This window comes from Strix aluco, chromosome 4 (genome assembly GCF_031877795.1).
Source record: "Strix aluco isolate bStrAlu1 chromosome 4, bStrAlu1.hap1, whole genome shotgun sequence".
NCBI classification, from domain to species: Eukaryota; Metazoa; Chordata; class Aves; order Strigiformes; family Strigidae; genus Strix; species Strix aluco.
Window position 1 is genome coordinate 105,764,991 of NC_133934.1, and position 18,403 is coordinate 105,783,393.

The window sequence follows — 18,403 nt, forward strand, 5'->3', positions numbered from 1 at the left end:
CGCCGCCGCGGCCTGTGGAAGCGCCGAGCTCCGCTCCGCTCCCGCCGCCGCAGCCCCACCATGTACCCGGCCTGGGGCTTGTACGGGGCGGCGGGGCACTACCCGCCGCCGCCCACCTCCATCCCGCCCCCGCCGCTGCCCATCCCTCCCCCCAGCGTGCCGCCTCCCGCCGTCCCGCCGATGCCGCTGCCCAGCTACCCGCCGCCGGGCCCCGCGCCCCCCGCCGCCACCACCGCCGCCCCGCCGCCGCCCGCCGGTACCTCGGGGTTCCTGAGCCTGCAGGAGCAGCACCTGGCGCAGCTGCAGCAGCTCCAGCAGATGCACCAGAAGCAGCTGCAGTCCGTGCTGCTGGGGCCGCCGCCGCCGCCGGGGCCGCCCCCTCCGGGGCTGCCGCCGCCGCCGCTGCCCGGCTCCTTCACCGACTGGCAGCAGCCGCCGCCGCCCGTGCCGCCGCCGGTCCGCAGCTACCAGAAGCAGTTCGCCCACCGCGAGCCGCCGACCCGCAAGCCGCCCGCCGCCGCCCGGGAGCGCGACGGCCAGGAGCCGCCGGGCGGGCACGGCGACTGGGGGGAGCCGGTGCCCTCCTCGCCGGTGCCCATGGACATGGAGCTGTCCTCGCCGCCGCAGTCCCCGCAGCCTGCCGCCCAGGCCTACCTGCCCCCCGCCCAGGCCTATCTGCCGCCCCCCCAGGCGGAGCCGTACCTGCCCCCCTCCCAGCCGCCCCCGGCCCAGTCCCCGCCGCTCCAGCCCTACCTGCCCCGGGCGCAGACCTCCCAGCCGCCCCCCTCCTTCTCCGAGCCCCCGCCCTCCTACCTGGAGCCCCCGCCGGCCACCGCCTCCCAGCCGTACCTGCCGCCTCCTGCCCAGGGCTACATGGCGCACCCCCAACCCTACCTGCTCTCCTCACAGGCCTCCCCTTCCCAGCCAGCGCAGCCCGGCCTGGCCCCCTCCATCCCTCCCCCGGCCAAGCCATCTCAGGCCCATTTCCCGCCCCCCCAGCCCGCCTTGCCCCTGCCCGCCGCTGCCCCGCCGGAGGCCGCGCAGGGTGCCGCCAAGGAGGCCGGTGTCACCGAGCAGCCGGATCCCTCCACCATGACGCCCCAGGTAAGGCACCGCCACCTCCGCACTCACCCCGGCTGGCGGCAGGCAGTCGCCGAGGCAGCGGTGGCAATGAACTGCTGGCGGGTACGAGGTGTTGCGGAAGGCCTTCGAGTAAGGGCAGTTAATAACCACGCCGTATTTTCGTAACCCTTAAAGGGTTTGGGCGCAACCCTTGGAAATGCGGGAACGGCACGGCTCAGGCGAGGCTCCCTAAATGTGTCTTTATCCAGTGGTGGTTGTTGGCATGTATCAAATCGTCATTTTTCAAGAGCAAATGAGTTGTTTAGGGAGAAATCTTAAATCCCGACAGAATTTAATTTTCTTGGGGGGTTTGCCGGTGTCTAGACAATTGTTTTCCAAAGTACAGCGCGTGGGTGACCTGCACCGAACCTCTGTTGACTTCGTCCGGCCTGTTGTGAGATGCAACAGCCTGCTTATTGCACCTTGCAGGATAAGTGCCTCTGGTCTTCAGGGATTTCTTCGTTTAGTTTTCTCCCAGCATTGTGTTTCAGTTGTCTGTCAGATCGGTGTAGAATTGTGACTATTTTAGTCTTGCCACGCATAGTTAAAGCTTCAGAAGTGTTTCTGTTCGTAGTACACAGTTGCCCTTTACTTAGACTGACTTACGTGTTTTATGCTACACATGCTTGATTTTCCAGTATAAAATTGTATGGGGCATTAGAGGGAAATGTTCTAAAATGCTTCTGAGGTGAAAAATATTCTTATTGTTAATGCTCTGTGCTTTTTATGTGTACACTAGGGCCAAAATGCTAAATGTTAATGTGTTTCACTTCATAAACGTGAGCAGTTCCAGTGAACCTGATGTGACTGTTGGTACGCATTAAGTTAGGGACAATCCAGTTGCTTAGGTTAAGCATGCATAAAGAGACGTGTGTTGAGGTCCTTGGCTATGTTTACAGGTCAGTCAGATTCACTGAGGCTTTTGAATGGTTTTAGGGTCGGCTTGTAGAGATCCAGCTGCAAGAACAAAGCTGAAGTGCATGCTTTAAATTTACTTTATTTAAGCTTAAAATACATCTCTTTTTGGCAAATTGATCTTAGGATTCTGATTTGAAGCTAAGTTTGCAAAAATCCTGTTGCATCATATTGAAGTCACTGACACTTTAAATTTGTTAATCGTTGGGACACCTTTTTAATTGTATCCATTAAAATTTCATAACAATACCTGAATACGTTTGGGAACATATAAATTTTAAGTTTGTACCATATAACTAATTACTGCTTAGCAAAGTGGTGCTTGCAGTTCATGAATTTAAGTTTATAAAGGTTTTGGACGGTAGTAGTTGATCTTTATAGTGATATCAATGACTCATTAAATTTTTGAATGACAAACCCAAAACCTTGAAAAATCAGGTGTAGAAAGTGATGTTAATTTGGTATTGAGGCTGCTTGATGACTTCTTAAATTTATTGAACTCAAGATCAAACAGTAAACTGTAATTCCTCCCCCCTTATGTAGCCTGAAACTTCAATAATGTTATTCAGTTGTTCCTCAACCACTCTCATTTCTAGAAGAGTCAAAAGTAATGCATTATTGTGGTGCACACATAGCAGAAGCAGAATACTGCTGAAGTTTACATTGTCTGGTTTATGAGTGTTTACGCAAACAACTTCTGTCTTGAGTAGTTTCTTTACTCTCATGCACAATTCAATGTTAATTCAAAAGGAGTATGGTACATTGCTGGTAATAAATTTGTTATAACAGATTGATACGATTTTGGCTATCTTAAGCTGTAAAAAGAGACAGAATTTGGAGCAACAAGTCCTTACACAATGGAAATAGGAAAAGCAAAGTGTAGTGATGCTTTCTTGCTAATGATCTTAAAAGCCAAGTAGAGAAATACTATAATTTGTCATTTATAAGATCCTGTTAAGCGTTTGTTTAAACTGGTAATTGAAACAAATTCTTTCTGTTCTCATCCCACAGTATCAGTGGCTGCAGCCAAACAGATCAGTATTCTTCTCTTAACATAGAAAATATTATACAATTTGCCATGAGCTAGTGTTTTATTATTTCCCTTTCCTGTCTAAAAATAAAATACTACTCTTTGCCTTGACAATATTGTGAGTTTAGCGTAGTTTCTTGCATGGGTGTACAGTTGGATTAAATTGCTGGATTCCTGTGTTTCTCTACAATGAGATTAATCTTTTGTCAAGTTCTGTTAAAATACTTGTGGTATTTCATTAATGTTCCATCTGATTTTGGGTACTGTGTGCTGCTATTTATTTACAGTAGTAAACAAATATATGTGGGTGCATCTGTACCCATAAATATGCATTTATCTACATCCGTTAAAGCTACCTTAGTTATACCATGTCACCTTTCAGCAGACTGCTGCACTCTTTAAAATCCCCCCTCTGTTTTATAAAGGGTGCTAAACCATTCTTTTGCATTCTTTACCAGAAAAGGACCAAGTGTACCCCAAAGTAGGCATTATGTTATGACCTAGAGTCACCTAAATTCATTTTGAAGTAGCCTTTTGGTGTGGTCTCTGCGCTAACGTTTTTGGTGGTATGTCTTGTGGTTAGGAGCTGATAATGCTAGTTGCAGTGTTCCCTGTACAATGCAACGGGCGTAGTCTCTTGGTCAGCCAAAGATGGAAAAAGGCATTTGTTGATGCTAGTGTATTCCTTGGGTTTAAGGATTGTAACTGGACTTGAAGAATGACAGTCATTGTGAGGAGATAAGCACTCAAATAACTGAACTTCTTGCAATCAGGAATTTTCTACACTAGCACCTGTTTTGCTCAGACTAAGCTATAGAAATATACCTTTCCACTTTACTCCTGGTTTTCAAATAGAACCTGCAATACTTGTGTCACTGACTTAATCTGCTGAAAAAAATAGATGATGGGGTATTATCATAGCTCTTTGTGTGAACCCTTGGGCATATGAGTTTTAGACTCCTGTCCAGTTGGTATAATGAGGAGGAAACGAAATAGATCCATGGAGACAACAATTTTGTGGCAGTAAAACAGGTGCTCACCAAGCATAGCATCCAGTATCGTCATGGTAGATCACTTTATAATGCCTTTTGAGATGGATAATTGAACCAGCTTTTGTATAGCTGGGGACGTATGCTCCTCCTTGGTGTTGAAAGTTGCACTTATTACACCATGTTGTTGAAGGTTTCTGAGAGAATGCATGCTGGAGCGTGAATGCACATCTTCCACCCAAAGCCATGACAGCTCTTCTGAGTCATGTTCTTGTTAAAAAGATTCTTGGCAGGAGTTATTGCACGATCAACATGAAGTCCAAGAAGCATAGCCTCTCCTTTCATTGAACTCATCTTCAAGTTACAGTGTTACAGAAGTTTGGGGGTTTTTTTTAAAAAAATGTACAATTGCATGTTTAATTGTGTCTGCTAGATTGCTACCAATTGAAAACATCGTTCCTGGTTTGAGTGTGAGGTAGGCTTTTGGAGGAAGCTTGCACTTTTTAAACCTGTTTTAAGATAGAATGATTCAGTTTTGAGAAATCTCATCAGACAGCACCTAGCACTTTGTTGTTGTCACACTTATATTTTAAAATACCTGCATCTTCTGGATGCTTTTCTGTTTCTGAGTGGGCTTTATATAGGTGTCTCTTAACTGTGCATGCTTGAATGGAAGGGAAGAACAGAAGATATGAAAGACGTAGAGCAGTCACAGATTCTCAGAGGTGGTGAAGTTGACATGAGAGCGCAAGAGTGGTTGCACTAGGTCAGACCAAAAGTACAGTATTTTATCATTCTGTCTTTGACAGTGACTAAAAGCAAATGCTAAGAGAATAACTTGAAAATCAAGTATATAGTGATACTTCCCTAAAATATAGGAGCTGACTTAGCTTCAACTGGTGTCTTTATTTTTAAAACCAGTAGATTTTTCTTCTATGAGCTTATAGAGCTGTGTCTTGAATCCACAAAATTTTAGCCATTGAAGTGGTCTCTGGCAGGGACTTCGGTAGCACAAGGCCATGTCACGTGAAGAGCTGCCTCCTGCATCTTTTAAATGTGTCCTGGTAGTCTGATTTGATGCCTGATATTTCCTTGTATTGGAAGAGATACAGAACTGTTGGTTCCTATTCAGGTCTCTTTAAGATGAACCACTACTTGTGTTGACATACTTATCTTTAGTCTTTTGTTCTTTATGTTGGTGACAGTTTACAGTGCTTTGAAGCTACTGTCATCTGCCTGGATAATTCTAGCCTGAAATATTTAAAACTGAAAGCTTGATCACTTCTTGAATTGATAACTTTTTGGGTGTATCCGTATCTATTTACCTCTTCAGCTGTTGAATGAATCAGAATTAATGAGAATTCAGAGGCTAAATAATTCGCACTATATGCTGGTTCTGATTGTTCTTTTTCCTTTCCATAGCTTTTATTCAAACATCTCTACCACAATTTCTCAGCTGTCATTTTCACTGTACTTGATGTCTATGTTCTCTTCATCCTCTTCATCTGTCTTTGTACATTTCCTTCTTTTTCTCTTTGGTGCTCCCTTACTTATACCTGTCCTCCATTTTCCCTTCATTTTACCTAAGTTAGTCTTGTAATAAGTACCTATAGTTGTTAGGAACAAAAAGCACTAGAAAATGGTACTTACCGCATGTCTCTAGTAATTTGGCTAACTATTGGCCATCTTTCTGCTTTTCATTGTTGTTCTGTTTAGTTGTAAGCTCTTTAAGGTTGGAAATAAATTCTGCTGCAGGTACTATGCCTCACATAGTGGTTTCTGAATTTTGGTTCAATCTTCTGACATCCATTGCAATACTGTTGATGAAGTGAGTTTTCCCTCAAAACGGATTTAGAACTGTCCCTAAAGTGTGATTCTAGTGACTGTCATGAATTAATTTTCATGGGTTTTCTTGTGAAAGCTGTCTTAGAAAATTTCTGTCTATTGTAGGAACAGCAGCAATACTGGTACCAGCAGCACCTGCTTAGCCTGCAGCAAAGGGCAAAAGCCCATGCTCAGGGCCAGCAGCAAATGAAAGGTCCAGTAGTGAAGGACACATCTGAGCAGAGAGCAAAGACTGAAGAAGGGAAAATGAGTGCTTCAGCTCAGCAGTCTGAACCTCCTCCGCTTAATGAATCCATGCCTCCAGCTTCCAAAGAAGATGAGTCTTCTCTTACATCCACTGAAACTCAGGTAGGCTTTGTAAAGTGATGCCACTTCACTTGTTGTGCTGGGTGGGACAAAGAAACAGGAAAATAATGCCATCAAATTGTCATGTATACTGTGTAATAATAACTGAATACGATAAAGCAATCTTAAAAGAACATTTTCTAAGGCTGCACCAATTAAAAGAATAAAAATACACTCCTTGTATATAGACTTATATAGTCACCCACACATGCACCAAGCAAGTCCAAGCTTGACTCACTCGCACCTTCCCCAATGTCATCATCTTCGTCTATGAGAAACACTTTGTGATACCTAAATGCCCAATCAAATACTTGGTAGATAAGGAATGCTATCTTTAAGACACTATTTCTTAATTTCTCTCTGGCAGTTTGTCAATTTTGGCTCCCCTTCTCTCTCTGTGTTATAGTTTGTCTGAAAGCCAAGAACTCTGCACAGAGTATTTTTTTCACCATGCTTAATAACAGTTACTACATAATGGATGGAGGTCACGATTGATGTTTGAAGATTACTGTAGGATAGTAGATTACCCTGTGGCGTGTGTTCCACTTTAACTTACAGTGTGTGGGTTCCTACCAAGTGGCAAAAATAATGCACTCAGAGTTACTTTACATCATCTTGAAAAAGCACTGTTGTCTCATTATATTTGCTGTGGACAACAGATAACCTATCTGCATTAATCTCTTTCCTGTAGGTAGTTTCTGTAGTATGAATACCCTAATTCCCATTAGCCTAACCTTTAGATCAGGCTATTCACATTAAGAATAAAATTAAATAAAAATCAGCCTTCCAGAAGCTGTGGGTGGCCAGAACACTGAAATACAGAGTGATAAAATAACAAACACTTGAGAAAGTTCCTGTAAACTGCGTAGTGACCAAGTGTGTTTTTCTTCTGACAGAAGGAGCTTTCCTTTATTTATAGTATTTGCCTTTTTCCCTAGCTCAATATTGAACCTCCTGATGACCCTGAGGAAGATTTGAGATTGCAGCAATTGCAAGCAGCAGCAGCTCAATGGCAGCAGCATCCCCATCACCGGGTTGGGTTTCAATATCAGAGAATAATGCAGAAGCATGCCCAGCTGCAGCAGATAGTACAGCAGTATCAACAAATCATGCAACAACCTCCACACTTACAGGTGAAACCCTAAGGAGATGGTGTATGATACACTTCCTGGGTGAACTAGCACTCATGGTCTGCTGGAAAACAAGTAGTTGAATAATTTTTCATGGTTGGCTTATTTGCCTATTTACTTTTTCTGCTTGAGTAGAAGTCTATATCCCTTTTCCTACTTGTCACTCAACTTCAGAATGAAAAAAAAATTGACAGATGGTGATGAAGCTTCAGTAGGATGAGAAATACAAGACTTTTTGTAAGATTTTTCAAAGATACCTGGGTGATACAGGAGCAAAGCTGAACACAATATTGAATTTACTCAGCTTTGAATGTTTTACTGCTGGAGAAACAGTTTAGAAGAAAGGTCAGGTAAACAGATGATTGCATGGAGTAACTTAGTAGCTGCTCTTTTTTACAATATTGTGTAGTACAAAAGTGGACATGTGCAATGATGAACACAGATGCCAAAAACACGCAGTTGAAGTAATTAAGAAAATCTCTCTCATTATTTTTGACTCAAATAATCAGTGAAATAAAATAAAAAGTCTTAATAACTGTTTGGATAATTATATCAGTGTTGCAACCTTTAAGCTTTTAAGTAGAAGTTAATTACTGTATTAGAATTGAGTCAACTTTTTCTGGGTTGGTGGAGTTTGTACATTAAGCAATTCTTTGTAGCTTGGGCTGTCTGCTTGTTTAAAAAAATCTAAGCATGAACCCTGAAAATCTCAGACAAGATCAAACCATGGATATGAGGATGTGTATCTACACATAATGAAAGACAGTACCACCTTGAAAGAAGCTTCATTGTGCAAATAAGATGATCTGAGAAAGGCTTGGAGAAAAATAATTGCTGACAGATGAAGCAGGTTAATAGAAGAAACTGAAACCTTGAGAAATAGCCACATACTCTATATATTGAAAGCGTGAAGATTGATTTGGGTTTTAGCCATTGTTAGGATCCAGTAATAATACAGCTTGGAGCCCTTTGATTATAGCTTTCTTCAGCTGTCTTGTTTAAAAAAAAAAAAAAAAAGATGTCGTCTAGTCATAAAATGTGTAAATTGTCACAATGGCTTTAGATGTCACAGTTGGTGTTTGCTTTTGTTTCAGTGTAGTTCTTCCTCAAGCTTCTGCCTAAGTCAGAAATTGTGATATTGCAAGTGATACTGAAATATATGGCTCTGAAAGTAACGAAGATGGTATTTTGAAGCTATTCTTGTCTTCTCATTGCAGACAATGTCAGTGGACATGCAGCTGCGACATTATGAGGCACAGCAAAAACAGTTCCAGCAGCTTCATAAAGATTGGGAGCGATCAATGAACCAACAGTGGCAGCATCAGCTTCAAACCTACCCTCACAAAGACCAGCTTCAAGAGTATGAGAAACAGTGGAAAGCATGGGACGAACAGATGAAGGTCACTCAGTCCCATCTGCAGGAGAAAGTGAGCTCACTTCAAAATCTGAAGAATCAGTATCCTGCAAATGTTTCGCTGCCACCTCCATTTGTTCCATATTCTCAAACCACTCAAGGTGGCATTCCTATTATGCCTCCAACTTTACCTTCAACTACACCTCCACTGGTCCCCCCGCCTCTCTCTTCTGTTTCTCAGTTATCTAATTCCTCTGTCCCTTCAGGATCCAGTACCCAAAGCAGTCAATCTACTGAGACACCAAGGCCAGCTCTGCTTCCCACCCCTGGTACCTATGCATCAAAAATAGGTAGTTCAACTGTCTATACACCATATCATTCTCAAGTAAGTTCCTCCTTTGGCTCTTCAGACCACGGAAAGTCTCAAGTTCATCTTAGTAAACAAACTGTCTCTATTTCGTCTGAGCAAGGATGTGGGGAACTGAAACCCACTTCTGCAGTGTCTTCAACACACGCATCTACCGTGCAGGATAAACCAGTGAGGTCGGGTGGATTGCTTCCAGATCCTCCCAGATCAGCCCGTTTTGAAGGCCCCAGAGGTCCTAGGTAAGGATGTTTTTGTTGATTTGTATGTGTTCCAGGCTACAAGACTTTCAGTGATACGTTAAGAAATAAAACATGTCTCGCTCTCAAATCTTCCTGAGGTTGTGTGAAGTGTGCTTGTTTGGTGGAGGCTTTGCTTTTACTGCATGTACGCCATGATCTGTATTTATCTTTGTAAAGCAAGGATAGATAGATGCCTTTCACCTGAGCTTTACCTAGAGTAGAATGCACTTTTTTTCCTAGTAAAATGCTTGGGCACACTGCAACCTTTTCATTCCCAGAGACATCCCTTTTTATGAAAAAGGGAAAGCTGTTGTAAATATGTAATGTCTTTGCTGTCCTTAGTTTGAAGATAACTCCCACTTGAAACAGTGATCCTATATGAAAAGTGATCTAAATTCCCTGTATTTTGTCTGTGGTACTTGGAACACAGTATAGGAAAACCTAAAGCAAAAATGTTGAAGGATTGTTTTTAAGGTGTTGTTATATATGGTAGCACTGTAACGTAGGCATTCTGGAAGGGATTCAGGAAAGTATTCAGATACTACTTATTAGAAACAATAAAAAGTACTCTTTGTAATCTAACATTCATTGCAGAAAGAAATGAAAATTCAAAGCTGTTCACCAGTACTTTAACTTCCAGTGTTAGAGTTCTGCAACTGTATGATTGTCCTATTCACTGCACTTTTCAAAATGGCTGTTTAATAAGAGAGGTAGTGCTTGTCTTTAAGTGCAAATCAATGGTTTTCTATACATGTAGCATTACTTAGCACTCAGACAATTATAAACAAGAGAAAGAAGGAAAGAAATGAAGATTTGAGCCTTAGGATCCTAGCATTAGGATTCTTTGCCACTTTTCCTTTCGCATTACATGATGATGGTCTTGGTTTTGAAGGTTGCCGTCTTTATCTTTTTGTAAGAGACAGTTTTGTTCAAATTTAAATCTTCATCTTATCACGTGGATGGCCTGTTGCCTTAATGTAAAGCTACTCTTAAGAGCCAGTGTTCTGTGTCTTTTATGTGATTTTGTACCTGATACATGGTTTAATCCAAGATCTTGTTTTTGGAATGTTTTTCTTTCATACCTGACGTGGTATCAGATTGCAAAAACAACATCTGTTCTGTCTGGTCATTAGTTCAAGACGGGTTGATGTGATGCCTACTGAATCAAAGAACAGTGTTGTTCTGTTCAGTTGTTTCTATCCTTGCATATGCTGCTAGATTTTACGATCGTATCTTCACGTTTATTTCCCTTCTTTTTGCTTCCAGAGTGATCATTCATGAATAATAATAATTCATTAATTGCTAGCAATGGAAATTATTTTTTTATAACTTTGAATAATTTTCTACCTTCTGATGGTTTTTAAAAAGTGTTGTTTCTGGTCCTGGGGATTTGTTGGATATACAGTTCTGAACAGACTGTTTTAATTATTTGCTAGTGCATGTCTTTTATGTGCATTGGTTTAGAGCTGAGTGATGTGAGATGATAGGCTATGGATAATCAAAAATTTCTAGAATGCACATACAAGAACTCTGGTTTTGAGCATACTTACAGTATTTAATTAACACTGTAACCTTTGTGCATTCCAATATTGTGATTGCATGACCATTCTAGGGTTTTATCAAAGCTTTCCCAAAAATCTGTTTACTGTTTCTTCTTCATATAGTTTGTAGAAAGAGAGTCCTAATGCATTTTTAACTGAACCTGGGATAAATTAAAAATGTTGTGTGTTACCTGCTGCCATCACAGCTAAAAAAGTCCCAGGTAATGACTAGACATATAAAAAGACATACACACACCCCCTTCACCTCTTTTCAACAATTAGCTTTTCTCAAGAAGCTCTAAAGAACTGGCTTAAACTAATTTTCAGAATTTTGGGGATGAAGTGTGTCTTACAATATCCAACTTTCTAGCTATACCTTCTGTGTAAAAGTTGATCCTTCAAATCTAAGTTATCTTGCCACAGCACTTTGCAATTTCTTCTTTTTTCTCTTCCTATTCATCTTGACCCGCCCTTACCCCCAAAAAAGGCAGTTTACTGTGTTAATTTATCAGGATTATTAAAATTCTTTGAGGTTGTATGAATTATCTTGTTTGGTAAATTGCTCACTGAAACAGTAAATTCTGCAACAAGTCAACTGCTATTGTTAACTAGGAGGTAATGAATTAATATCCATAGAATCATAGAATAGTTTGGGTTGGAAGGGACCTTTATACGTCGTCTATTCCAACCCCCCCTGCAGTGAGCAGGGACATCTTCAACTAGATTGTTCAGAGCCCTGTCCAACCTGACCTTGAATGTTTCCAGGGATGGGACATCTACCACCTCTCTGGGCAACCTGTTGCAGTGTTTCACCACCCTCACTGTAAAAAATTTCTTCCTTACATCTAGTCTAAATCTACCTTCTTTGATTTAAAACCATTATGGCTTGTCCTATTGCAACAGGCCTTACTAAAAAGTCTATTCCTGTCTTTCTCAAAAGCCCCTTTAAATACTGGAAGGCTGCAATAATGTCTGTCTGGAGCCTTGCCTTCTCCAGGCTGAACAACCCCAACTCTCTCAGCCTGTCGTCATAGGAGAGGTGCTCCAGCCCTCTGATCATTTTTGTGGCCTTCCTCTGGACTCACTCTAACAGGTCCAAGTCTTTCCTGTGCTGAGGACCCCAGAGCTGGATACAGTGCTCGAGGTGGTGTCTCAGCAGAGCAGAGGGGCAGAATTGCCTCCCTTGACCTGCTGGTCACACTTCTTTTTATGCAGCCCAGGATACAGTTGGTTTTCTGGGCTGCGAGTGCATTGTTGGCTCATGTCCAGCTTTCCACCAGTACCCCCCAAGTCCTTCTCTGCAGGACTGCTCTCAATCCCCCCATCCCCCAGCCTGTATTGATACTGGGGGTTGCCCTGACCTAGGTGCAGGACCTTGCACTTGGCCTTGTTGAACCTCATGAGGTTCACATGGGCCCACTTCTCAAGCTTGTCCAGGTCCCTCTGGATGGCATCCCATCCCTCAGGTGTGTTGACTGGACCACACAGCTTGGTATTGTCTTCAAACTTGCTGAGGGTGCACTCAATCCCATTGTCTGTGTCATTGATGAAGGTATTAAATAGTACTGGTCCCACTATGGACCCTGTGGGACAGCACTTGTCACTGATCTCCATCTGGACATTGAGCCGTTGACCACTACCCTCTGGATGCGATCATCCAACCAATTCCTTATCCATCAGACTAATCTCTCTCCAATTTAGAGAGAAGGATGTTGTGGAGGACCATGTCAAAGGCCTTACAGAAGTCCAGATAAATGACATCCATAGCTCTTCCCTTGTCCATTGATGTAGTCACTTCATCACAGAAGGCCACTAGGTTGGCCAGGCGAGACTTGCCCTTGGTGAAGCCATGCTGGCTGTCTCAAATCACCTACCTGTCCTCCATGTGCCTTAGCATAGCTTCTAGGAGGATCTGTTCCATGATCTTCCCAGGCACGGAGGTGAAGCTGACAAGTCTGTATTTCCCAGGGTCCTCCTTTCTACCCTTTTTAAAAATGGGTGCAATATTTCCCTTTTCCCAGTCACCAGTGACTTCACCTGACTGCCGTGACTTTTCAAATATCATGGAGCATGGCTTGGCAGCTACATCAGCCAATTCCCTCAGGACTCTGGGATGCACCTCATCAGGTCCCATAGACTTCTGTATTTTCAGGTTCCTCAAGTGGTCACGAACCTGATCTTCTCTTACAGTGAGAGGGACTTTCCTCCCCTAGTCCCTGTCTTGTGATCCATCCACTTCAGAGGTGTGGAAAGAGAGGTTGCCAGTGAAGACTGAGGCAAAAAAAGTTGAGTACCTCAGCCACCTTCTCGTCCATTGTTACCAGTTTGCCAGTCATTTTCATGGGAGGAGGTATTCTTTCTTTGACCTTCCTTTTCTGGCTGACATACCTATAGCAGCCCTTCTTACTACTTTTTGCATCCCTTGCCAAGTTCAGCTTCAGCGGTGCTTTGGCCTTCCTGACCCTACCCAGTGAGACACAACTGTGAATCACAAACATCCTTGTGAATCGCAAGCAACTTAACTTCAGACATGAGTTCTCTATTTTATGTAAAATGAATTTGATTTGTTCTAGTTTGTTATGTAAATCAGTATTTAAGCATATACATAAAAATCGGATTTTTTTACTAAATCAGCCTTGTTAAACATGATTGCATGAATTACTCTTCCTTAGTTTGCCTGGATCTATTTCCTCATATTTAAGCATTAGTGGTTGTAGGTGCTCTCAAAAGGAATTTTAAAAGGGATGCAATAAAAATATATTTGTTTTATGTTTATTATCTTGCATGGAGCTGGACAATATCACAGTTTGTTGCACTTTCTGAAAGGATCTGTATTTAAAGATTTTTCTAGAGGGCATTCATCACCACAGTTAAGTAGGCTTGTTACATAGTATCAAAGCAAAAAATCAACAAGAGTTGTTGATTGCAACAAAACTTACATTAAACAGAAGCTGAAAGCTTTTTTTTCAAATTAGTTTGCCAGCTTGCTTTGTCAGTCAGGTTTCAGTCCTGAGCTATTTAAGCCAAATTTCCTTTTAGGGTTACATAATCTGCAAGTGGCTTAAACTGGTCTTCAGTGGACAATATTGAATTGAAGAATATGTCTCAGTGCTTCCTCACTGGTTCAGTAGGGTTTGATCCTAAGGCACACTAGGATTCATCATTAGAAGTGACTTGGCAGGGGGGATGAAACTCTTATACAGGATTTTAATTTGACATGTTCATTTGAATAAAATTGTCATTATGTCATCTATAGATTTGATGGACCTCGAGGAAGAGGATATGACAGATTTGAAGGATCAAGGCAGAGAGGACCTCGTTTTGACTCCCAGCGCTCAGAAGGATACAGGTCACGTTTTGACCGACAGAATACAGATGGACAGTCTTCAAGTAGATGGGGGACTATCCCACGAGGACCAGCAGCACAATTTTATACTTCCACAAATGCATCACATGGACATGGTTCCCGACCTAGTGGTCCACGGTGGAGGGGGCCCAGGCCTCATTTGGGACAGCAGCAGCAGTCACAGACAGACTCACAGTCAGAAAACAAAGAACCTTTTACAGACATAGCTGGCAATCAGCAGACTGCAAGCAGAACACAGTCTAGTCCCGATGCACAGAGTGCAGGTCCTGTTGAGCTAAATGAGGACCTGGCAAACACTCAACAGGAACCATCCAAACCTGAAGTCAAAGAAACTATTCCAGACCCTCCTAAAAAGTGGACATGGAGTTCACATGATCCTAACCAGCAAGTAGAAGAGTCCAAAGCACCTACTCCGCCCATTCAGAACCAGAAGTCCACATCCCTTTCTAGTAACCCTGTAGCTTTGCAGTCAGGTATTGCAAGAGCAGGAGGTGCGGTAACCCCTGTAACAGGAAATCAGGATTTGGATTCGCCAGATGGCCAGCTGATTGCTTCAGATAACACCCAGGGCCTACCTGGATCAGAAAGCAGAGGGAAAGGGCCATTTGTGCATGAAGATAGAGGCAAGGGGCCAGTAGGCCGAGGAAGGGGCCAGGGCAGACTGGATGATGGCCGTGGCAGAGGGCAGGGAGATGGCCGTGGCTGGGGTATGGGCCGTGGCCGGGGGATGGGAAGGATGGATGGTGGCCGGGGGATGGGAAGGATGGATGGTGGCCGGGGGATGGGAAGGATGGATGGTGGTTGGGGAATGGGCAGGATGGACGATGGCCGTGGCAGAGGATATGTATACAGAGGCAGAGGGCAGGCTAGGCAGGCATCCATCCGTGGCAGGGGGATGTTCAGGAGAGCAGGTAGCAGGGAGAGGATGCCGGATAGGCGGTCAGGTAGCAGGGAGAGGATGCCAGATGGACGGTCTGGCAGCCGAGAGCGGGGACTGGGTGGGCGGTCAGATAGCCATGAGAGGGTATTCACTAGCCGAGACAGAGAGCTAGCTGGGCGGACAGGCAGCCGGGACAGGGGACGGGCGGGTAGCCGGGAGAGAGGCCCTGTCAGGCGGGCGGGTAGCCGGGAGAGGGAGCCCATGCGGCGGGCGGGTAGCAGGGAGAGGGAGCCCATGCGGCGGGCAGGTAGCCGGGAGAGGGTCCCTGTCAGGCGGGCAGGTAGCCGGGAGAGGGTCCCTGTCAGGCGAGCAGGTAGCCGGGAGAGGGGCCCGGTCAGACGGGCAGGTAGCCGGGAGAGGGGTCCCATCAGGAGACCAGGTAGCCGGGAGGGGGAAGCAGGAAGATCTGAAACAGGTGGTATAGATAAACCCATTCACCTGGGAGATGACCCTGACAAATTGCCTCCATACCATCGAGATGAGACACTCAGGGGTTCTTGGGGTCATGAAGATGATAGAATGCAGGAGGAATTTCCTTTAGATAGTCAAGATGACCCTTCTTTGGAACATGAGCGATTGGATGACTGGGAAAGAGAACGATACTGGAGAGATCACAACTCTGATTATCAGGATGATTCTGTAGATGTGTATGACAGAGATGACAGGTTGCAATCCCACCATTCACTGCCTCCATTATCTCCCCTACCACCACTACCTCCTTTATCATCTGATCATGACAGACGAGATTCATGGTGGGATGACTGGAAAAGGCCAAGAGAGAGGGAGCTAGAGAGAGATTTAGATAGGACTGGAAGATCCTCAGATATTTATGATCAAGATTTAGACAGAGAATGGGATAGAGACTGGGACATGAGACCTATGGATGACAGAGAAATGGGGAATCGTGAACTGGATATCCCCCCTCTACCACCATTACCACCTCTTCCACCTCTGGACAGATACCGTGAAGATAGGTGGAGGGAGGATAGGAACAGAGATCATTATGATAGAGACCTTAGAGACAGGGGGGAGCTGAGGATTCGAGAGTATCCAGAGAGATATGACACATGGCGGGAGAAGCAAGACTACCTTCCTGAAAGGACTGACTGGGAGAGGGAACGGTTGTCGGATAGGTGGTATCCAGATGATGGAGACAGACTGCGGTCCTTGGATGATCAGTCAGATTCATCCCTTCCTCCACCTTCACATTCCTCTGATATGCTGGGAGCAGATTCAAACCTGGACTCTGACCAGTCCTTGGGAGGAGTGATGGTCCTTAGCCAAAGACAGCATGAGATAATTCTGAAGGCTGCCCAGGAGCTCAAAATGCTTCGGTGAGTTGCCTGGTTCTGTCACTTTGGGTGGGAATCCCATTCTGTGGAGATGGTGCTCCTTTCCTAATTCATTTCTTGAAATATGCAGTAATGGCTTCATTTCTTTTCACCACAGCATGATAGTAGGAGCTCATGTGAAACAAGTTATTTGAAGTAACTCCATCACAGCTTTTGTGGATGGACCTTTTTTCTTAAATACATGGTTGTCCCTTTCGCCGTGAATATGGCATTCCCTGTTTCTTACTTTCCAGGAAGAGATCTGTCCATATCACCTGACCAATCTTTTTGTTATCATCAAATGAGCTTGTTGATAATTGCTTTTCAATCTTGTTATTAGTATCTGATTAGCTCGTTGATAATTGCTTTTTAATACTCACCTGTCAAGATGTACATTAATGTAGTTCTTAATTCACACAATGGGAGCTATTTAATTTTTGGATACTGCTTACTTTTTAATTAAAGCATGTGTGGGCTTTTTATTCTTTATATTGCTCCCCCATTTGAAATCCAGCATCATCAGTGAATAATTTTGTCAGGTTTGGTTGATCTTAGTTCTGAGGATCAGCACAACAGCATAACAATCAGAAGGATATGAATGCACAAGTTCACCAAGACCACATTTTAGAACAGCTACTAGAGTCCCTCAGGCTTTAATAGGTATTTATTTAAAAATAAGTAATAGAATATCCACTCAAACATCAGAAGCATCCTAGGTCTTAATAAATTTAGTAATACTAGAACGAATGGAGCACATACCATCTATCTAAATGCTATCTTTGTGATTTGGTGCATGGGTTTAGGTGCATTAAATATATTTTAAAAACCCAAACAAAACAGAAAGATGAGTTTCTTTGGCTGTTTTCAGTGAATGAGATCTTTCAGAGGAGATTGTAGAGAAAAGAGGAAGCATCTTAGAGGTTCATGTGGTTCATCCTATTCATGAGTTATGGAGCGATAGCTAAGGATTGATACCTAGTAGACAGGGATTTAATTTCATAAACAATATATGCTAAAATAATGGGCAGTTAAAATGTTTGGTTATCATTATTACATTTACATCAAACCATGTTGAAAGATACAGAGGTGTTTTGTGCTTTTCTTGAAGCCATTTTGTTTTCAGACTCTTAAGATTGCTAAGCATCTGTCCAATACGGAAGGCCTTAGTTGCACCAAAATGCAAGAAAAATACTTTTAAAAAAGGGAGAACTTTTATTCTGAATAATTTAATCTTTCACTGCAATTAGATTAATTCAACAGGTGTTAGTAACTGTGTTATAAAGCAGTATTTACCAAAAGTTCAGAGCAACAGTTCATTTTCAGCTTCCTGACTTTCCCATTGCCTCAGGTTGCCAGGCATATGTTTTGCTGTTTAATATGATTAGCTGCAAGCCAGTGGACTTAAGCTAAGGACTATAGTTTGAGAATCACTACCTAAGTGAATAATTTATTAGGGCTGAAATATTTGAACATAGGAACTAAATTGTTTTTATGTAAGAAAATAGATATGTATACATCTTTCTAAGCCAGTTAAAAGGGGAAATATAAACACAATACTGCATGATACTGGTTTTTAATTGAATATGAGGGTAGTCTTAAAATTAGTTACACTGGTACTTCCATCAGGTTCTTATAAGGAGGTGATCCCAGTCTTAACAGTAGCAACAAATTTAAGGAGACTGCTTATGATTTCATTTTTTTTTTTTGAGCCAGGAGTTATACCAGTAGTGTGGTACATACCTGCTTTCATCTCCAAAGGTAAAGCCTTAATCTGGCTTTGCTTTTATTGTGTATAAAACTGCAGATGCTGAGCTGCATGCTGTTCAGCATTTGTCATCTGGTGTATTTTTTTTCTAAGCCAGGTGTAAAGAAGACGTAAGTGCTAGCA

At 43.2% G+C, this 18,403-nt stretch overlaps 1 protein-coding gene across 4 annotated transcripts in view; it reads left to right on the forward strand.

Annotated features, from left to right (window-relative positions):
• Positions 1-18,403, forward strand: part of YLPM1 (YLP motif containing 1) — a 39,203-nt gene continuing 20,800 nt past the window's right edge. For all 4 annotated transcript variants that reach the window (XM_074824739.1, XM_074824740.1, XM_074824742.1 and 1 more), the window contains exons 1-5: positions 1-1,104; positions 6,007-6,249; positions 7,185-7,379; positions 8,594-9,336; positions 14,134-16,518. In XM_074824739.1, the coding sequence (XP_074680840.1) occupies positions 61-1,104; positions 6,007-6,249; positions 7,185-7,379; positions 8,594-9,336; positions 14,134-16,518 (4,610 nt within the window). In that variant the 5' untranslated portion in view covers positions 1-60. The remainder of the gene's footprint in view (positions 1,105-6,006; positions 6,250-7,184; positions 7,380-8,593; positions 9,337-14,133; positions 16,519-18,403) is intronic.